The sequence below is a fragment of the Macaca fascicularis genome, chromosome 3 (genome assembly GCF_037993035.2).
Source record: "Macaca fascicularis isolate 582-1 chromosome 3, T2T-MFA8v1.1".
NCBI classification, from domain to species: Eukaryota; Metazoa; Chordata; class Mammalia; order Primates; family Cercopithecidae; genus Macaca; species Macaca fascicularis.
In genome coordinates, this window is record NC_088377.1 from 14,274,668 (window position 1) to 14,294,910 (window position 20,243).

General features: G+C 47.4%; 1 protein-coding gene across 1 annotated transcript; it reads left to right on the plus strand.

Moving 5' to 3' along the window:
* Positions 1-2,488: 2,488 nt before the first annotated feature.
* On the plus strand, positions 2,489-16,317 carry CFAP298 (cilia and flagella associated protein 298). Its single transcript, XM_005548822.5, is given in 9 exon segments — positions 2,489-2,639; positions 2,642-2,904; positions 2,906-3,263; positions 6,454-6,621; positions 9,237-9,304; positions 12,674-12,832; positions 13,667-13,798; positions 14,584-14,679; positions 14,978-16,317. Coding segments are annotated over 9 exon segments (1,464 nt in total). The 5' UTR covers positions 2,489-2,530; the 3' UTR covers positions 15,089-16,317.
* The last annotated feature ends 3,926 nt before the right edge of the window (positions 16,318-20,243 follow it).

Sequence of the window (20,243 nt, forward strand, 5' to 3'; positions counted from 1 at the left end):
GCTGAGGCAAGGAGAATTGTTTGAATCTGGGAGGCGGAGGTTGCAGTGAGCCGAGTTTGCACCACTGCACTCCAGACTGGGCGACAGTGCAAGACTCCGTCTCAATAAATAAATAAATAAAATAAAATTTAAAATACACAAGACGATATATTTTTAGGGGTATATACACATGTTAATGGTATTAAAAACATGCAATGGAAATGATAAACACCAAATTCAGAATAGCAGTTTACCTCTGGAGAAGGAGAAGAAGAGAATGGGATTAGAGAGAGGCCTTAACTGTATCTGTAGTGTGTTAGGACCTAAAAAAAAAAAAAGGCAGTCAATAGAGCAAAATTTGCTCTTTTCGTTTCTGGCTGCCTGATATCCAGCAGCCATCATGAAAGACTCATAAATTATCCAGATCAGGATGTTAATCACTGATGGACTGCTGAACAGATACAAATGGTCATAAGATGCTCTTCATCCTAGAAAGGCAACAGCACCTCAAATACAAAGAGAAAACTAGTAAAAACTCACAAGACCACACCAGGTGTCATCTTGGTCTTCAGATTCGAACTCACTTGGGTGCCTGAGGGCAAGAAAACAGGCTTTGCATGATTTATGACTGCTGAAACCACACCAAGAAAGAGCTAGCCACAGATATTTAAGACAAGCCCTGTATGAGAAGAAAAGGACCTTAAGTAAATGCTGAACAGGGCCAGGTGGTGGCTCACGCCTATAATCCCAGCACTTCCAGAGGCTGAAGCGGGCGGAGACCAGACAGGCCAACATGGCGAAACCCCGTCTCTACTAAAAATACAAAAATTAGCTGGGCCTGGTGGCGGGCGCCTGTAATCCCAGCTACTCAAGAAGTTGAGGCAGGAGAATTGCTTGAACTCAGGAGGCAGGGGTTGCAATGAGCCACTGCACTCCAGCCTGGGCGACAAGAGTGAGACTCTGTCTCAAAAAAAAAAAAAAAAAAAAAAAGGAAAGAAAGAAAAGAAAAGAAAATGCTGAACAGAATGCAGTTATAATAAAATTATGAGGACCACAAATACCAGGGTTGACAAATTTAAAGATACTGCACGGGCTTGATCTGTGGTTATTTTAATCACTAGATGATTTAATAATCACTAGATGATTACTAAGCTACATATTTAAACAAAACTGGATGGTCAAAACATGGGTTCTTATGCAACGATTTTCCACATTTCTCAATATTATTAACAATTATATGGAGACCCCGTAAAATACGTAAGTTTGTGGACATGTAGCTCTCTATCTGGAAGGCTATACTGTAAAATTTTTAAGAAGCTGATGGGTACGGAATTGGATTCAAGAGAAAGGGTATGACCTTATGGCCCGCAGTCAGGAGCTAAGAAAACATAGTAGCCCATTTCCCCTGGCGAGATAGGCATTTGCCAATCAGACCAGTACTGCCTGTTCCGGGGTTTGGGTGATCCCTGTCTCAACAGTACTAGAAATAATAACACATCTTCCCCTCTCCCAAGGCTCCATCCCCCTTCTATCCACTATCAGTTATCAGTCTTCCTACCAAGCCCAGATTGGCTTTGGGCATTTCCAGGCCTTCAGTCATACCCTTTCGCCCAACACGCCCCCTCCCCAACACACACTCCCCAGTTTCAACCAAGAAGACCAAAGTTCCAAAGCTTAAGGAACAGGAAGTAGCGGGCGCTTGTAACAGTCAAATCAATATGTACTCAGCACTGCTCCCCTCCAAGAACGAGACAACGGGTAGAGGCCTTGCACCATCTCGCCTAGACGCCTTGTTACTAAGGACTCTGCAAATGTTACGCATCTCTTCAGGCATTCCTTGACCATCCAACCTAAGAAGTCCATCAACCTGTTTAGTTTTTTTAGACCTGTATTTGAATTTGCATTGTCCGTTTATTTATTATTTTTGAAACACAGTTTCACTCTGTCGCAGAGGATGGAGTGGCGCGATCTAGGCTCACTGCAACCTCCGCCTCCCGGGTTCAAGCGATTCTCCCACCTCAGGCTCCCTAGTAGCTGGAATTACAGGCACGTGCCACTACGTCTGGCTGATTTTTGTATTTTTAGTAGAGACGGGGTTTCACCATGTTGGCCAGGCTGGTTTCGAACTCCCGACCTCCCAAAGTGTTGGGATTACACGCGTGAGCCACAGCGCCCGGCCTGCCATTTATTTTTATTTTCTCTTTGTCACACTAAAATATAAGCTCCATGGGAGCAGTGACTGTGGATCTGCGGCGCCCGGAAGAAACAGCGACTGACGCCGATCGACTTCTGCAAGAGTCCGCTGGATATTTCGGGAAGGGTCGCTGAGGCAGGAAACGCTGGAGCTACCCTACCAACGCCATCCAAATCAGCCTGAACGAAGAAGTGCGGACACTCGCCCTGGCCCCTCCGTCCTGAAAAGCAAACGCGCGCAAACAGCAGCCAACAGAGCGACCCAGTTCTAGGTCGCTGCCGCCAAACTTTCCCAGGCCGGAAGCAGCATGGAGGCGTTGCCGGAAGTGGAGACTGAAAGCGGCGGAGGGACGCTAGAATGTGGAGCGGTTGTGGGGCGGCAGTTGCGGAACTCGGCGCATATGTTGCCTGCCGTCCCTCCCATTCCCCATCTAGTAACTCCCACCTCAGCCCACGTATCTCCCTGAGTGGAATCTCGGGCCCCAGACCAGTCGATTGGGAGGTCCACCCTCCACTTCAGCGGCTTGGTCTGTGTTTGGGAAGTTGCCACGACAACAGTCACTTCCGGGAGGGGCCTCTGCGAATCTCCTTCCGTCGGTCCGGCCAGAATCAGCTGCCCTCTCAGGCTGTGTGGGTGGTTTCCCCGGCGGCAGCTGCATGTGGGCGTAGATTGCTGGGCCTCAGTGCACACCAGCCTCCGCTACGCGAGTTCTGAGCTGGAGCTGGCGGCTCTTATGACTCTGCTTCACTGTTGCTGCTGGCAACATCCACTTCCGGGAGCGAGTGCCGTTTCCCTAGCTCACTGCGGGCTCGGGAGCGTGGGGTTCCGGCCCCCGAGCGGCTGTTGTTAGTACGTCGCCGCTGCTGGCGATCCGGCGACCCTCGGCCGGCCGGATCCGCGGGCCACACAGCCCGGGCCTTCTCACCGCCTCAGTGCCTCGGCGGGACCGCCATGGTTCTGCTGCACGTGAAGCGGGGCGACGAGAGCCAGTTCCTGCTGCAGGCGCCTGGGAGCACCGAGCTGGAGGAGCTCACGGTGCAGGTGGCCCGGGTCTATAATGGGCGGCTCAAGGTGCAGCGCCTCTGCTCAGGTGCGGCTCACGGGCGGGCCCAGCCGGGACAGATCGAGAGACAGGCGTGGGATGGAGAAAGAGGGGCAGGATGGGCCGAGGGGTCAGGTTTGTGAAGATTATTGAAGAGATTTACAGCAGCCGGGGTTGAAACGGGACACTAGGGTTAACCGGAGATGAATAAGGAACCGAAGGTCCGGCCTGTCTGGCATCCCGGGCTGGGAGGTGGGCCCAGGTGCCTCTCGGAGCCGGGATGCTGCGAATCCTGGGGTGCTGCGAATAAGTGGAAATGGGCTGGGGAGGGAGGAGGGAACCTAAAGACCGGGCTGAACAGCCGACTTAGTGCAATTAATCACGTGTGAGGGGTGAGATGAGAACTGGATGGGCTTTTAAAAGCTGAATTTACTATTTTTAGTCGCCCGATGTAAAGCAGCGAGCCACCTGGCTTTGGGGCGGCTCCTTACAGTTGAGGAAGCCTTGGTGATTTTTCCCCGCCCTGGAAACGGCCTGTTGTTCGCTTGGCGGCGCCGTCTCCCTTCCCCGCACAGGTTCCAGGGCACCGCTGTTCCGCAGAATCTCCCCGCGGTGGAAGGGCCCCCATCTGTGCTGTCCATTGGGTAGCCGCCGGCCACGTGTGGCAGAGCATTTGGAATGTGGCTAGTGCGGCCAGGCAACCGAATTTTACATTTTCATTTTAATTTATTAAATATATATATAGTGTGTGTGGGGGGGTGTGTGTGTGTGAGAGAGAGAGAGAGACAGGGTCTCTCTGTCGCCCAGGCTGGAGTGCAGTGGTGCGATCTCGGCTCACTGCAACCTCCGCCTCCCGGGTTCAAGGGATTCTCCTGCCTCAGCTTCCCAAATATCTGGAATTACAGGCACATGCCACCACGCCCAGCTAATATTTGTATCTTTAGTGGAGGCGGGGTTTCATCATGTTGGCCAGGCTGGTCTCGAACTCCTGACCTCAGGTGATCCTCCTGCCTTGGCCTCCCAAAGTGCTGGATTACAGGTGTGAGCCACTGCGCCCGGCTGATTTTAATTAATTTGAATAAATTTAAATCGCCAAGTGAGTGAGTACCTGCCGCATTAGACAGCATAGCTTTTGAACTTGACGGGATGATACTTTCTGATGTGGTGTAGGATATTACTAAGTGTTTATATAACTATCATTATGTATACATAGAAAATACAAACGTAACTATTTGCAATAAATAGTATATTCATTTATGTGATTTATTAAATTGCATGAATATGTGATTTATTATTAAATGTATTGATTAAATTGCATGAACTTGTAATTTCTGCACCGTGGAGAAATTCCTGAGGGTTATGGTTCTTTTCATGAAACTTATGTGTAGTGTATTAATTGAGCTTCCAACACAAACACAATATTAAATGTTATCTTAAAGCATTTGAGGAGAAAAGGAATTTGTCTTTTCTTTCTATAACATTATAAATTGGAAATGTGCTGAATGCTGAGAGTCACATTAGTGAACTTAAAATTCATGTATTTATTCTGCACCAGTGCTCAGCCTTCAGAAGACAAGGATGGGGCCAGGTGCGATGGTCACACGGGTAATCCTGACACTTTGAGAGGCAGAGGCAGGTGGATCCCTTGAGCCTAGGAGTTCTAGACCAGCCTAGAACATAGTGAAACTCAGTCCCTACTAAAAATACAAAACTGAACTGGGCGTGGTGACACATGCCTGTTGTCCCAGCTACTTGGGAGGCTGAGGCATGAGAATCGCTTGGACCCGGGAGGCAATGCTGCAGTGAGCTGAGATCACTCCACTGCACTCCTGCCTGGGTGAGAGAGGGAGACCCTGTCTCAAAGAAAAGAAAGACAAGGATGAATAAGACCAGTACCGTGCCCCTGTGTCAAGGGTCCAGGCCAGGTCTGGCACATAGCAAGTGGCATATAAATGTTCGTTCCATAAAATAGAGAGCCAGATGGGCAAGGCCCCTGACCCCTGGAAGCTAACATTCCAATGGGGTATGAGGTGGCATCATGATGACTGTGATAGATGTTATCTAACCTTCCCTTATTTTTAAGAAATAAGTAGCTTAGACTGTGGTGGAGAGGGAGACAGTAAACATCCCATTCAGTGACACCATTTATTCGTAATACTGTATTATTTCAGGTCAGGTGACGTCCTCACACAATGTTATGGGAACACTGAGATCCAAGTGCCTCCTTCACAGGAAGGAAGGAGAGAGAGAGAAAGGAAGGAAGGCAATTTTGCAAGGTTAAAATGCGGACTGGTTTTGGGGTGAATATATAAGGATTAGGAAAAACAGCCATGCATTTGAATAGTGAACATGATACTAGAAAACTAAGTCCCTTGTCCCATCTCTGCTACCTCTGAGGGGTGTAAGCTGCTTTAAATCCTCCCCACTGATTTGTATAAATTATTTATGAAGCATTGACATGAAGTTTTATAGAAGGTCTCAGACCAGGCGCGTTGGCTCATGCCTGTAATCCCAGCACTTTGGGAGGCTGAGGTGGGTGGATCACTTGAGGTCAGGAGTTCGAGACCAGCTTGGTCAACATGGCTAAACCGTGTCTCTATTAAAATACAAAAATTAGCTGGGCATGGTGGCGGACACCTGTAATCCCAACTACTCAGGAGGCTGAGGCAGGAGAATCGCTTGAACCTGGGAGCTGGAGGTTTCAGTGAGCCTGAAATCGTGCCACTGCACTCCAGCCGGGGTGACACAGTGAGATTCCGTCTCAAGAAAAAAGATATCAGCTGCAGCTGTGTCATCTGAGCAAGCCTGACATGATACAACTTATAAATTAAGGAGGGTGGGGGGAATGTACAAGGTTAAATTAAATGAGATAGTCCATGTGAGTGCACTTGGAAAACTGTAAGACCCATGTGAATATATATTCAGGTGTTCAATGAATAGTACTTTTGCTCCTCCAGAGTTAGGAAGCACAACAGAGCACAAATGATTGGCCCCTCAATCTACAGGCCGATTGCCTGGGACCTGGGGCGAGCTTCTGAGCTCTCTATGCTGTTGGCTGAGGGTGGATCAATGACTCTTTGTCAAGGGTCCAGGCCAGGCCTGGCACTTAGCAAGTGGCATATAAATATTTGTTCCACAAAATAGTGAGCCAGTTGGGCAAGCCCCTGGCCCTTTGTAGCTTACGTTCCAATGCAATGAGGTGTTGTGATTTTGATACTATCTTTTGCTTATTTTTAAGAAATGGAAGAATTAGCTGAACATGGCATATTTCTCCCTCCTAATATGCAAGGACTGACTGATGATCAGATTGAAGAATTGAAATTGAAGGATGAATGGGGTGAAAAATGTGTACCCAGTGGAGGTGCAGTATTTAAAAAGGATGATATTGGACGAAGGAATGGGCAAGGTAAGTGAGGATTTCTCTTCTATGTGCATGCTTATATAGGCATAAGTATGAAAACAGTTCCTTTTTTTTTTTTTTTTTTTGAGAGGGAGTCTTGCTCTATTGCCCAGGCTGGAGTGCAGTGGCACAATCTCAGCTCACTGCCAACTCCATCTTCCAGGTTCAAGCAATTCTCCTGCCTCAGCCTCCTGAGTAGTTGGGACTACAGGCATGCGCCACCACGCCTGGCTAATTTTTGTATTTTTAGTAGAGACAGGGTTTTGCCGTGTTGACCAGGCTGGTCTCAAACTCCTGACCTTAGGTGATCTGCCCACCTCGGCCTCCCAAAGTGCTGGGATTACAGGCATGAGCCAACGTGCCTGGTCTGAGACCTTCTATAAAACTTCATGTCAATGCTTCATAAATAATTTATACAAATCAGTGGGGAGGATTTAAAGCAGCTTACACCCCCTCAGAGGTAGCAGAGATGGGACAAGGGACTTGGTTTTCTAGTAAAGAAAGCAGTTCTTTATGTTCAAAAATTGACCTCATCATTTCTCTACAGACTTAGAAAATACTGTACTCTGTAGCTCCTGTGGTAAAACTCTAATCTAGGATGAATTAGGTAGATAAAGGAAGTTTTTGTTTTGCTCTTAATAAGTTGCAGCTTGCTTTTAAATATATTCGATGAACCAGATGAAATGACCCTTTCCCTTCTGTAGGTCAAAAATGGTTGAGTATTGGCAATTTCATGTGGTTCCACCTAATAATTGTTGGCAGATACTCACTGAAATGTATTCAGAGTTGTGTTTTGTTACTGTTCACAGATGTTGGGGGATCTTTCGAGCTGGACTGTGTGAAAGAGGAAAGGGAAAGCATGTCAGCACATGGACTTCCCTGATCAAGGACATGCCTCTCTCTGGGGCAGAGCACCTCAGTACATGGCAAAACACTGAAGAAATTCTTCTCCTTTCAGTGTTGGGCCGATCATGTGGAATTGATGATAATCCTCTTTGATAGCTTATTCTTTTTAACCTGCATTAAAAGCTCCATTTAAAACACTGTAATTGATCAGCCCTAAAACACTGTTAGGAGTAAAAGAACAGTATTCCTGCAAGGCCTTACCAGTTCAAAAATACACTTTTTTTAAATATCAGGGATAGTAAGAATTCCTAGTATTATTTCCTTTGAATGTTAACCTGAAAAATGGTTGTCTTCCACATCTTTCTGACCTAAGAAGATGTGGTAAGATGAAGAAAAAAAACATGAGAACCACTTAACAGTTCATTATTCATCATTAAAACAATATGTAGTATGTTCTTAAATTAACCACTTTTTTTTTTGAGACAGAGTCCCTGTCGCCCAGGCTGGAGTGCAGTGGCATGATCTTGGCTCACTGCAACCTCTGCCTCCCAGGTTCCAGTGATTCTCCTGTGTCAGCCTCCAGAGTAGCTGGGATTATAGGTGCCTGCTACCACGCCTGGCTAATTTTTGTATTTTTTGTAGAGACAGGGTTTCTGCATGTTGCCCAGGCTGGTCTCGAACTCCTGATCTCAGGTGATCCACCTGCCTCGGCCTCCCAAAGTGCTAGGATTACAGGTGTCAGCCACCACCCCTGACCTAACCACTTCTATTCTAATACAATCTTATATTTCTAATATTTTCAATGTCTAATTAATACTGTTATTTATTAGGAATATATGGTTTCAACTTGCCCCATTTTCCCTAGGTTTGGGCATTTCATCTTCTTTTTTTTTTTTTTTTTTTTTTTTGCTTCTAAGCTTTCAAGTTATTGTTTTTTCCTGATCTAGGGGTCACCAAATTATGGGCTACAGGCCAAATTCAGGCAGTTGCCTATTGTAAATAAAATTGTATGGAGATGCAGTCACCCCATTTATTTATTTTATTTATTATATATTTTTTATTATTATTATTTTTTGAGACGGAGTCTCACTCTGTCTCTCAGGCTGGAGTGCAGTGGCGCAATCTCTGCTCACTGCAAGCTCTGTCGTATTGTCTGCTCTTGTGCTACGTGGCAGAGCTGAGTAATCCCACCCAACAAGACTGTATAGCCTGCAAAGCCTCAAATATTTACTCTCTGGCCCTTTCCAGAAAAAGTTTGCCGGCCCTGTTTACCCAACAACATGGATTTCTGTTTTTTGTAGCCTTTGCCACTGCATAAAGCACACTCCAGGTGTCTGTGTTGGGAAGAGATCTTCACCTAACTTCCGGCAGCCAGGTTTCTTGCCTCTCTTCCCTACGGTCCACACTCGCACTCTGTCTCAGTCCACTTACCCCGACTCAGACAGAAGGGATTGAGATACTTCACTTGCACTCTGTCTCAGTCCACTTACCCCGACTCAGACAGAAGGGATTGAGATACTTCACTCGCACTCTGTCTCAGTCCACTTACCCCGACTCAGACAGAAGGGATTGAGATACTTCACTCGCACTCTGTCTCAGTCCACTTACCCCGACTCAGACAGAAGGGATTGAGATACTTCACTCGCACTCTGTCTCAGTCCACTTACCCCCTGGCTCAGACAGAAGGGATTGAGATATTTCAGAAGACTTTTAAAGAGGCTTTATATTTGACAGCTCTCTCTCCCTCTCTCCTTTTTTTTTTTTTTTTTTTATAGCTCCAAATGAGAAAATGAAGCAAGTGTTAAAGAAGACTATAGAAGAAGCCAAAGCAATAATATCTAAGGTTGGCTCTTTTAAATGATGCTCTAAAACTTGTCTTTTTTTGGGGGGGTGAGGGGGAGATGGAATTTCGCTTTTGTTTCCCAGGCTGGAGTGTAATCGTGCGATCTCGGCTCACCGCAACCTCCACCTCCCGGATTCAAGCAATTCTCCTGCCTCAGCCTCCCGAGTAGCTGGGGTTACAGGCATGTGCCACCACGCCCAGCTAATTTTGTATTTTCAGTAGAGACAGGGTTTCTCCATGTTGGTCAGTCTGGTCTCGAACTCCTGACCTCAGGTGAGCTGCCCGCCTCAGCCTCCCAAAGTGTTGGGATTACGGGGGTGAGCCACCGCGCCTGGCCTAAAACTTGTCTTTTGAGAAAAAACTCCAACTCTGGCTTCCAGAGTTGCCTCTCAGCCAGCCTTCTCTTTCAGCCTTCTGGAGGCAAGGGAAACAAGCATATTTGGGGTAGGCCATAGCTTTTCCTTTCGTAATCCTGACAGTTGCCCAGAGTCCTCCCCGTTCCTACAGGCAGACACAAATTTTGTTGGCTTGTGTAAATGTAGGTTCACGTATAATACAAATATGTATAATACAAATGTTGATTTCGTTTCTTTTACCTTTTTGAAGAACTTAACAAAGCTAAGTAGGGGAGATTTGAATATTGTGGCCATAGAGTAGTTCTCCAGACACTTGATTGACTTAATATGTATTTGATCTAAATCGGTTTTTTGTAATTGTCTTTAGCATTTATACAAAGGCTCTTTTATAGAGGGAGGAGCGTAAATTTATACCATTGATACACAGATAATGTGTATCTGGAGGAAAAGAATTTAAGGCTATTGAAAGAAGTGGTGTCTGTATGTGTTGCTTGTATTTGTGTGTTGGTGATATTAGTTGCTACCACCCTCAACTGCAAGTCTCTCGATTGATAACCACTTTTTATTCTGCTTCTTCTGATTTGCTCAGCAGAACTGTTATTTTTAAACCAATATTTCTCAAGCTCATCAAGCTTTTGACTAATCTTTGAAGAGCCTCAGCAAAGGCTGCCCTGAAGCTCTGTGCCTGTTAATATAGTAACGGCTTTAAGAATCTCTACAGGAGACGCCTTGGTTGAGCCCAGTGTTTGCGTGATGATGGCATCTAGGCATGCGAGCACATCTCAGGCCATGGCAGGAAAACGGTGGTCTGGCCGTTGTTCTGCACGTTTCTCCCCACGCTTTGCTGTGGAACTCCTCTTTCAGTCGCCTCGCTTCTCCCCTTTGCCTGTGTACTTCTGAAAGTACTTTTTATCCTTGGCCTTCTTGCTCCCTTGGCATCTTATCTACTCTGCCAAATGCAAATTCCACCCTCTGCAGATAACTCTGAAGCTTCCGTCCTTTCCCCCTGACATCTTGCTTCACTTGCAACCTGAATTTCCAGCTGGTTGCGAGACCGTGCTATCTGAACACCCGGTCAGCACTCTGAGGTCCAGTTTTCTAGAAATGAGCTCTTTGCTTCCTCCTCTCCCTCTGTGTTCTGTCCCTGAGAATCAGCACCTCCTATGAGCTTCTCTGTCTCCAGTAACAGAACCTCAGTGTCTTGGTTTTATAGGCCAAATCCTCAGTGTCATCTTCAGCACTTCTCCCTTCTGTCACCTCTAGGTTTGAAGTGGGGTCCTGTACCGTCTGGTCCCATGATGCCTCTTAAATCCTCCTCTTCCTTTCACTTCCACAGCTCTGGCTTTGTTGAAGGCTCTCCTGTAGGCTTTTGCATTCTGATGCCCACTGGGGGTCCTGCCAGTCAGTTCCATTTCATTCTGACACTAACTACTCAGACAGCACAGACCCCACTGGTCAAAGGCAGATCCTTCAATTCTGACACCAATGCCTGGAGTTAGCATCAGACCCCACAGGTCAAAGGGCAAGATCAGCAACAAGACTCCTCTTATTTCAGACACCAGCTGCACGTGAGGGCCCCAGGCCACCCATACATGTGTCCAGCTTGACTACAAATTTGGAGGTTCCCACTATGCCCCCACTGATATGCGTCACCTGGCACATCAGCGTCTGCACCAATCAGGAAGCTCCACTGAGCCATGGTGTCCGGGATTTTTGTGGAGTTTCTGCTCAGTAGGCATGATTGCTTAAACCACTGGCCACGTGTTTGATCCCAACCTCTAGCCCCCGGAGGTGGAGGAAGGGGGTGAGGCTGAAAGCTCCAACCCTCTAATCATGTCCTTGGTCTCCCTGGCATGGCCAGCCCCTTCCTTGAAACCAAGCGCTGATTACAGGTTACTGTGTTAGCACAAGCTCAGGTGTGGTGAGAAGGGGCTTGTTGTAAATAACAAGACACTCCTGTCCCTCAGGAAATTCCACGAGTTTTGGAGCTCTGTGCCTGGAACTGAGTAGCAAAGACCAGATGTATTTGTGATTTCATCACACCTTCCTCTGTGATCTTCAGTGCCTGCTACCTGGTCTCCCTCCGACTAGGTCTGTTCTTTTTTTTGAGGCAGAGTCTTATTCTGTTGCCCAAGCTGGAGTGCAGTGGCACAGTTTCAGCCTACTCCAACCTCTGCCTCCCGGGTTCAAGCGATTCCCCTGCCCCAGCTTCCTGAGTAGCTCGAACTACAGGCACCTGCCACCACGCCCAGCTCATTTTTGTGTTTTTAATAGAGACAGGGTTTTGCCATGTTGGCCAGGCTGGTCTTGAACTGCTGACCTCAGGTGATTCGCCCACCTTGGCCTCCCGAAGTGCTAGGATTATGTAAGGTGTGAACCACCACACCTGGCCAACTGGGTCTGTTCTATACCAGTTACAAGATAAATCTCCCAACATTACCACTCCTTCCCAGAAAAGGCAGTCGCTTCCCGTGGTCTAACAGAGGAAACGTGAATCTTCAGCCTGGCTTTTGTGGCCGTTCGAAAACAAACTCCAGCTGATCCAACTAGAGCTGGCCTCACCTTCTCCTCTCCTTCCTGCCCCGTGCCGTGCTGGGGAGGCTGGCCCCTGCTTCTCTTTGTTTCAGCTTGTCCTGAATGAAGCACCTGCTGTCATCTCTACCTTTTCAGCCCGTCTGCGTTTCAAGGCCCACCTGTGGTGCCTGCTCCCCCTGCTGTACCTCCTGATCCTTGCCCCCACCTGTGCTGCCAGCACCGGGCTGTTTCTCGGTGGAGCATGCTTCGCACTTCACTGTACTCCGTGCTCAGTGCTGCTCACTGTCTGCTTTATAATACAGGCCGCGGTGTGCTTGGCTCAGCCCCTGAAATAGATGGTAGTCACTCTGGGAGCAAGAAGAGTTCGATTTCTTTTTGTTGCTCTGGCAGTATCTGGCACGGGTCTTGTACAAGATCTTGATCGAATGTACTGAATTGGTTAGCCACACTGTAGATAACGATGCCTTTCTGCTTGCAGAAACAAGTGGAAGCCGGTGTCTGTGTTACGATGGAGATGGTGAAAGATGCCTTAGATCAGCTTCGAGGCGCGGTGATGATTGTTTACCCCATGGGGTTGCCACCGTATGATCCCATCCGCATGGAGTTTGAAAATAAGGAAGATTTGTCGGGAACGCAGGTATGTAGTTCTTGGGTGGGCACTCTGGAGGGTGAGTTCACGGCCCCCCAAAGCCCTTCAGATTTGACGCCCCTCTTCTGGATGTAGTGTTTTGTTCCCTACACAGCTTTCAGGTTTGCTGTGCCCTGCATCAGAGCAGAGTTCCGAATTCAGGAGCGGCCCCTGAGAGTGGGTACCCACGGGTAAGGGGTTTGGCCCCACACACAGGAGGCAGTGGATGCAGTTTGTGAGGCCACCCGTCAGGAGTGACTGAAAACATCTCCACTGTCTTTGGCCGCTAGGAAGCCAGCTACCTAATTTCTTCCTATTTCTACCTGAATGCATCTGTCCCTTTGCATGGAAATTTGTGTCTCTAGTCTTACCTGTTGCTTCATGTTATTTTCTGACCCTCATGTTCCATTTTCCTTGGGTTTTCTCACTTCCTATCCTATTGGACAATATTCTTTGTCTAAGCCATCTTAAGTAAATGGAATATGCAGAAGTGAACAGGCAGCCCCATTATACCTCGATTTAAACACCCAGCACGATGCCAGTGCCCTTCCCTGGCAGTGGCCTACAGATCTGTCTAAGATGAACTATATGGATCAAGGTGCAAATGAGATAGGACCTCCCTGTTGTCCAGAGGAGGAGGTTAACTGAGTCAGGGCATGAGTGGAAACTTAACAGGGAAGGTACTAAAGTCAGCAAGGACTTAGAGTGAGGTGGGGGAGTCAGGCCTCCCATGGTGAGCACCGGGAGAAATCAGTTCTCTGCCCTCTGCTGGGAGGGGCTCAGCTGGGCTCTGCCCCCCGGGTGGGAACCCACAGTCAAGCCAGTTCTTATGATTGGCCCCAGGCAGGGCTCAACGTCATTAAAGAGTCAGAGGCGCAGCTGTGGTGGGCAGCCAAGGAGCTGAGAAGAACAAAGAAGCTTTCAGACTACGTGGGGAAAAATGAAAAAACCAAAATTATCGCCAAGATTCAGCAGGTAAGTACTTTTTGCTTTAACATGTCAATATTTTTTGTTATTTCCCTTCAAACTGATAAAAATGTACAGTGAATCTGAAAGATTTAAACTACTGGTACAAATATTTTAATCCTATTGGCTTGGGTTTAAACTAAAAATATCCTCTTCCTGCACACCAGCAAAAACTAGAAGAAAATATGGCTTGTTTAGTGATACCTAGAGTTTGTTTTAATATGTGGGGGAGAGGAAATATACTATGTTAATTTCAACCTCAATAATAGGGCTGCAAGTAAACAAATATTTTCCTTGAAATGTAAAATTTCGCCCGACACTGATTTCAGGCTTTTGCAAACTGCTGATGCCATGTACAGGAGGAGGAAAGTTTCAAGACCTTTGAAGGACATCGTGTAGCGCTGTAACCTGAGGGGCCGCCTTGGTTTTGTGGGTGCTCCTACGTCACTAGGCTGTGATTTTGGGGAAATGGGGCCCTCCACCATACGTAGATCCAGAGTCCGTGGCTCTGAGCCTCCTCCCTTTCCCACTGGACCTGCCTACAGTGTCTGCCTTGGGAATGGCCAAGACAGAGATGGCGTCGTGCAGCCTCTGGTCTCCACACAGTGAGAGACCAGGGCTCAAGTCTGCTCAAGACCAAGGCTTCCCTCGATGCTTCACTTCGGGTGATCAGACGTGGGGGACCTGTTTATCTTTAGTAGTTGGCAAAGGCAATTGTAAAACATTTGTTGTAACTTCAGGATTGTCACTCTAAGAACCTTAATTCACAATTTGCTCTGCTATCCTCTTTGCAGAGGGGACAGGGAGCTCCAGCCCGAGAGCCTATTATTAGCAGCGAGGAGCAGAAGCAGCTGATGCTGTTCTACCACAGAAGGCAAGAGGAGCTCAAGGTAGCGGGGAACAGATGGGCTTTCTGCAGTGCTGGCGCTCAGCATAGCCTGCGTGCCTTACCTGGGGCTGGTGGGGAGTGGTGAGCTCTGCAGGATGCCGGGGAGGGCTCTTTCTAGACCTTCTCTCTCTGCAGGGCTGTCGGGGTCCTGCCAGGTGTCTCCCGGGGCTAAACATGGAAGGGTCCCGCTCCTAGTGGGCAGGGAGAGGGGAGGTCAGTCATGGACTCTTTCTTCCGTCTCTTTATGTGCAAAACACCTTCCTGAAATGCCTGCCTGAGTAAAACGTATTTGTTTCCAGAGATTGGAAGAAAATGATGACGACGCCTGTTTAAACTCACCATGGGCGGATAACACTGCTTTGAAAAGACATTTTCATGGAGTAAAAGACATAAAGTGGAGACCAAGATGAAGTTCACCAGCTGATGACGCTTCCAAAGAGATTAGCTCACCTTTCTCCTAGGCGATTATAATTTTAAAAAGGCCACTTACCACCCTCTGTAAAAGATGTTAACATTTCTAGTTTTCTTAGTTTTCTTTTAGTGTGAATTTTAAAAATAGCAGTTCTTCAAGATTTTAGAACTTAATAAATACGTAATCATAAGAAAATGTGTAAATCGTTTCTGTTTCAGGACTATTTAGTATGTCACGGTTTTCTTTGATAAAATACTAAACTTTTTCTTCCTTCCTGATTGTTTTATATTCGCATGACACCTGGTTTATTGGAGGAAAGCCGATGACAGGCAGTGACCACTAGAGGCCGCCAGGCCCTCAGCGTGCTTTTTCTCCGGGCTCCCTCTGTAGATCTGTTGGAAGCCAAACTCCCCGCCTTGCTGGAGAGAGTCCGGTGACCCTGCTGCGGGATCTAACTGTAGCCAGGCGTCGCCCCGCCTTGAAGGTGAAGTTTACCTCCTGGCTGATGCCTCTTGTATTCTGGGATCGAAAGCTACAACCGTGATGGAAGTTGAGTAGCAAACTCATCTGACCTTGAAACTTAAATTCTCCTGGAGTTTCTCAGCTTCTCAAGTCTCCTTCATCAAAAGGTCACCGTCATCCTAAGTATCTAGGACACCACTGAGTTTAAAGACTCCAACTCATCATCACTGTAAGCCATCCGAGGAGCCTGCAAACCCTGGCACTTTAGCGTCTGAAAGGCACCTGCCAGACCACCTGTGGCAACCAGAAATGGCCCAGACATTTCCTCATGCTTGACTTTTGGTGCCTAGGGTCCTCTTCTCCTGGTTACGGGGAACTTGGTGTGCTCGCACTGAGGGAAAGTGAAGGACGCGTGGCGTCTCCCTGCCTTGGCCTTCCTGCCTTGGTGCCTGTGCTCCCCACCATCCTGCAAAGAGGAACCCTGGGAGCTAGTGGAGGTGGCAGGGGTTTGGTTCCTGCCTGCTGCCAGGCGGCCTTGCCCAGGGGATGGGTCCCAGACCTGAGAGCAAAGCTCTGTTCTCTAAAGTGCATTGTAGTTGACTGCATCTTGTGCCTTACTCTTTTGGTTGATTTTCAAATTTTGTAAAAGCAAATTTGCATCTATTTTCTCTTTTACTTGGTTATAGTTTTAAATGTCTCTATGAAAGGGTTTTGACCTTGGATGATGTAGTGTATGCAATAAGATGCTGTGATTTTATTTCAGGACCATTCTGTCTTTGTATAGTTCGTGTGTGTTAAATCCATGCTCAGACTTGTAAGAAAAAGTTAACCAAGCCATGTAATCGTAGTGGCTCTTTTCAGGGAACTACTACTTCAATATTATTAGAAAGTCTTGTTGAACCTGCAGTATGAACACTCTATTGGCCATCATAGTTATCCCATTGCTTCATGTAATCAGCAGAACTTACTAACCAAAAAGTCACTCACCCACCCATGACACTACACTCCTTAAATACCCAAGTGAGAACTCTCAGAGCTTGGTGTGTTTGAGTACAGCAGATCTTAGTAAGTACGTGAGTAGTTTATTTGCAAACCATCTGTGACGGGGTGGGGGGGGTCGCAGGTGGTCCCTGGTGCCCACTCTGTCACTGTGCTGTGTGTGTTCCCTTTGCTGACTCATCCAAGGTCACAGATAGCTAGTGATGGTAGGACCATGGGGTCACATCCAGGAACTTTCCCGGGATTTCCCAAGAAATCAATTTATCAACAAAAGTAATCTTGCCAGTGTTAGACCACTGATCAGCTTAAGTCTGTGGTCTCTGGTGTTATTTTCGTCTTTTTTTAATCCACTCCCTCTTGGGTCTATATCAAAAGGAAACCACGTGTCTGTTGTATGCACAGTGCCCATCTGGGTCTGCAGTTTTATCCTTTGACATAACTTGTCTTCTTATGTGATTCTTTCATGGAGACCAGGAATGCTAGTAATAAAATTTGACACCACCTAAAACCCTTTCGACCATCAAACTGACAGCATCAGGCAGTATTTGTGTCACAAGTTACCTTGTTCCTTGGCAACTGCTCTGCAAAGAATGTGCCATCAAGCTTGAAATGAACTGCCACATGCTTGGAACACAGTAGCCTTGAGGGGGTCTGAGCTCGCTAAATTTCCTTCCAAAGCCTCAGCAACCACCCCCCTGGAGAAGTGACGAGAGAGCCGCTTGCCCCCACCTCTCGCTGATCCTTGCAAGATCGGAGTTGCCGCTCTAGATTTCTGAAAACCCACTGGCCCTAGACAGGGCTCAAGGAGAGAGGTGGCTGGTTTCCAGGAGAAGTAACGCTAGACATAACAGTAATGGCAGCTGGCATTTATGCAGGCTTTACTATTTTCCACACGGTTGTACTAAGCACTTGACCTACATATTCTGTTCGTTTATACCACAAAACAGCCAAATTAGAAACTATTGTCATCTCACGAGTTAGGAAACCAAAGTCCAGAGGGATTAAACTGCCCAAGGTGAGGCGCCTATAATCCCAGCACTTTGGGAGGCCAAGGCGAGTGGATCACCTGAGGCCAGGAGTTCGAGACCAGCCTGGCCAACATGGTGCATGGTCTCTACTGAAAATACAAAAATTAGCCATGCATGGTGGCACGTGCCTATAATCTCAGCTACTGGGAAGGCTGAGGCAGGAGAATTGCTTGAACCCAGGAGGCAGAGGTTGTGGTGAGCCGAGATCATGCCACTGCTCTCCTGGGTGACACAGGAAGACTCCATCTCAAAAAAAAAAAAAAAAAAAAAAAAAAAAAAAAAAAAAAAAAAAAAAAAAAACCAGGGATCTATGTACACAGAGGAAAGGGACAGGAAGAAGGCCGCCATCTGCAAGACAAGTACTGGGGCCTCGGGAAAAACCAGCCCTGCCAATGCTGTGGTATTAGACCTCCGGCCTCCAGAACTGTAAGAAAATCAATGTCTGTTGTTTAAGCCACCCAGTCCATGGTATTTCGTTATGGCAGCTCTTACAAACTAAGACACAAACTTAAATGGGTATTCTATAGGGACAGATATATATACAAGGAAGATAGACATTCTTTTATCAAAGTGGACTTCACTTCTTAAAATATACTAACGTTGTGTACTAACATTGTAAAATATAATTTTAAATATTTTTTTGCAAAGCGGAAAGCATAGTTCCAGTATCATCTACGTAACCTGTTTCTGATTCTTGCCTGACTCCCACAGCCCGCATTAAGGTTGAGCGCCCACTGCCTCCTTAGTTCCCAGGTTTCCGAACACACCTTCTTCTTCATCCCCCGTTGAACTGGTTGTAATCACGGTTTACAAGTCTGTCTCCCTGGATGGACCGTAAGATCTTGGGGGCCAGGGTACTGTTGTTAGATTTTTAATTATTTTATTTATTTACTTTTTGAGGCAGGGTCTCACTCTGTCACCCAGGCTGGAGTGCAGTGGCATGATCTTGGCTCACTGCAACCTCCACCTCCCAAGTTCAAGCGATTCTCCTGCCTCAGCTTCCTGAGTAGCTGGGACTGCAGGCGCGCACCACTGTGTCCAACTAATTTTAGTATTTTTAGTGGAGACAAGGTTTCACCGTGTTGGCCAGGCTGGTCTCAAACTCCTGATCTCAGGTGATCTGCCTGCCTCAGCCTCCCAAAGTGCTTGGATTACAGGCATGAGCCACTGCACCTGGCCTAGATTCTCAATTAAATCACATTTGCACAGATCTTTTTTCCATAGTAAGGAGTATTTATGGGTTCCAGGGACTAGGACCAGGTATCTTTGGGTGGTCACCATTCAGCCCTATTATACCTATAGCAACATCATCATAGCAAGAGATTGGAAACATCCCACATGGCCATCAGAGGGGCCTGCGTGAATATGATACATCCATACAGTGGAGCACTCTGTGGCCCTTAAGAGGAACAAGGGTCATCGTATGTATACTAACTGGGGAGAAAAAATGCAAAGCACAAAATTGTGTTTTATACATTCCACCATTTTATTTATTTATTTATTTATTTATTTATTTTTATTTATTTTTGAGACAGTCTCGCTCTGGAGTGTAGTGTTTCGATCTCCGCTCACTGCTACCTCCGCCTCCCTGATTTTAAAAGATGAGTGAAAGATGTGCCGTGGTTTCCTCTACAGAATGTTCAGACCAGAGAGCCCTGGAAGACCATGCCTGAAATGCGGCTAAGGCACCACGAGGCTGAACAGAAAACGGGGGCCTTATCAGAGAGAAGAGAAGGGCCGCATAGTCCAAACGCCCAGGAGGCTCCGACCTGACCTGTGGCTGCACGTGTTTGCTGCAGGGCGAGAATCTGGGGAAGACTCAGTGAAGAAAATGTCTTGGGCAGGCCGGGAAGAGCAACACACAGAGAACTGCAGCAGAGAGAGGGATGGGGGGACCCTGCCCTGGGAGCCGCTCCGGCTGAGGCTCAGGAGGGGAGCTGCAAAGCCTGAAATACATCGATGATGGCTGGTGATGAAAACAGGTGGACCTACTTTGATGGCAAGATGGACAGATCTGAGCTCACACATCCTCGGGATAAAAAATACAACTCTGTGGAAATGGACATGAGACACTGGACATGAGCCCTCATTCCCCAACTTGTAGAGATGACTGAGAAAGGCTTCCAGAAACTCGAGGACATCACAACTTCCAGCTGGGTCAAACTTCTCAGGGTGCTCTGAGGACTGGGCAGAGAGACCCCCGGGTGTCCCAGCGATGGCAGAGTCTCTAGGGGATGGAGACACCACGAAGATGGGGATGGAACCTGCCTGCCCCACGGAGAGGGGAGGGACGGCCGTCCAGGTCTCAACCTGCAAACAAAACCCATGTGGCACCTGAGAGGAGCGCACAGAAACGAACACAACCCTCACAGAACTCAGGACACACACACACAACATCTCACACACCTCAGGATACACACAACCCTCACACACCTCAGGATACACACAACCCTCACACACCTCAGAACACACACACAACACTCACACACCTCAGGATACACACAACCCTCACACACCTCAGAACACACACAACACTCACACACCTCAGGACACACACAACCCTCACACACCTCAGGACACACACAACCCTCACACACCTCAGAACACACACACAACACTCACGCACCTCAGGATACACACAACACCTCACACACCTCAGAACAC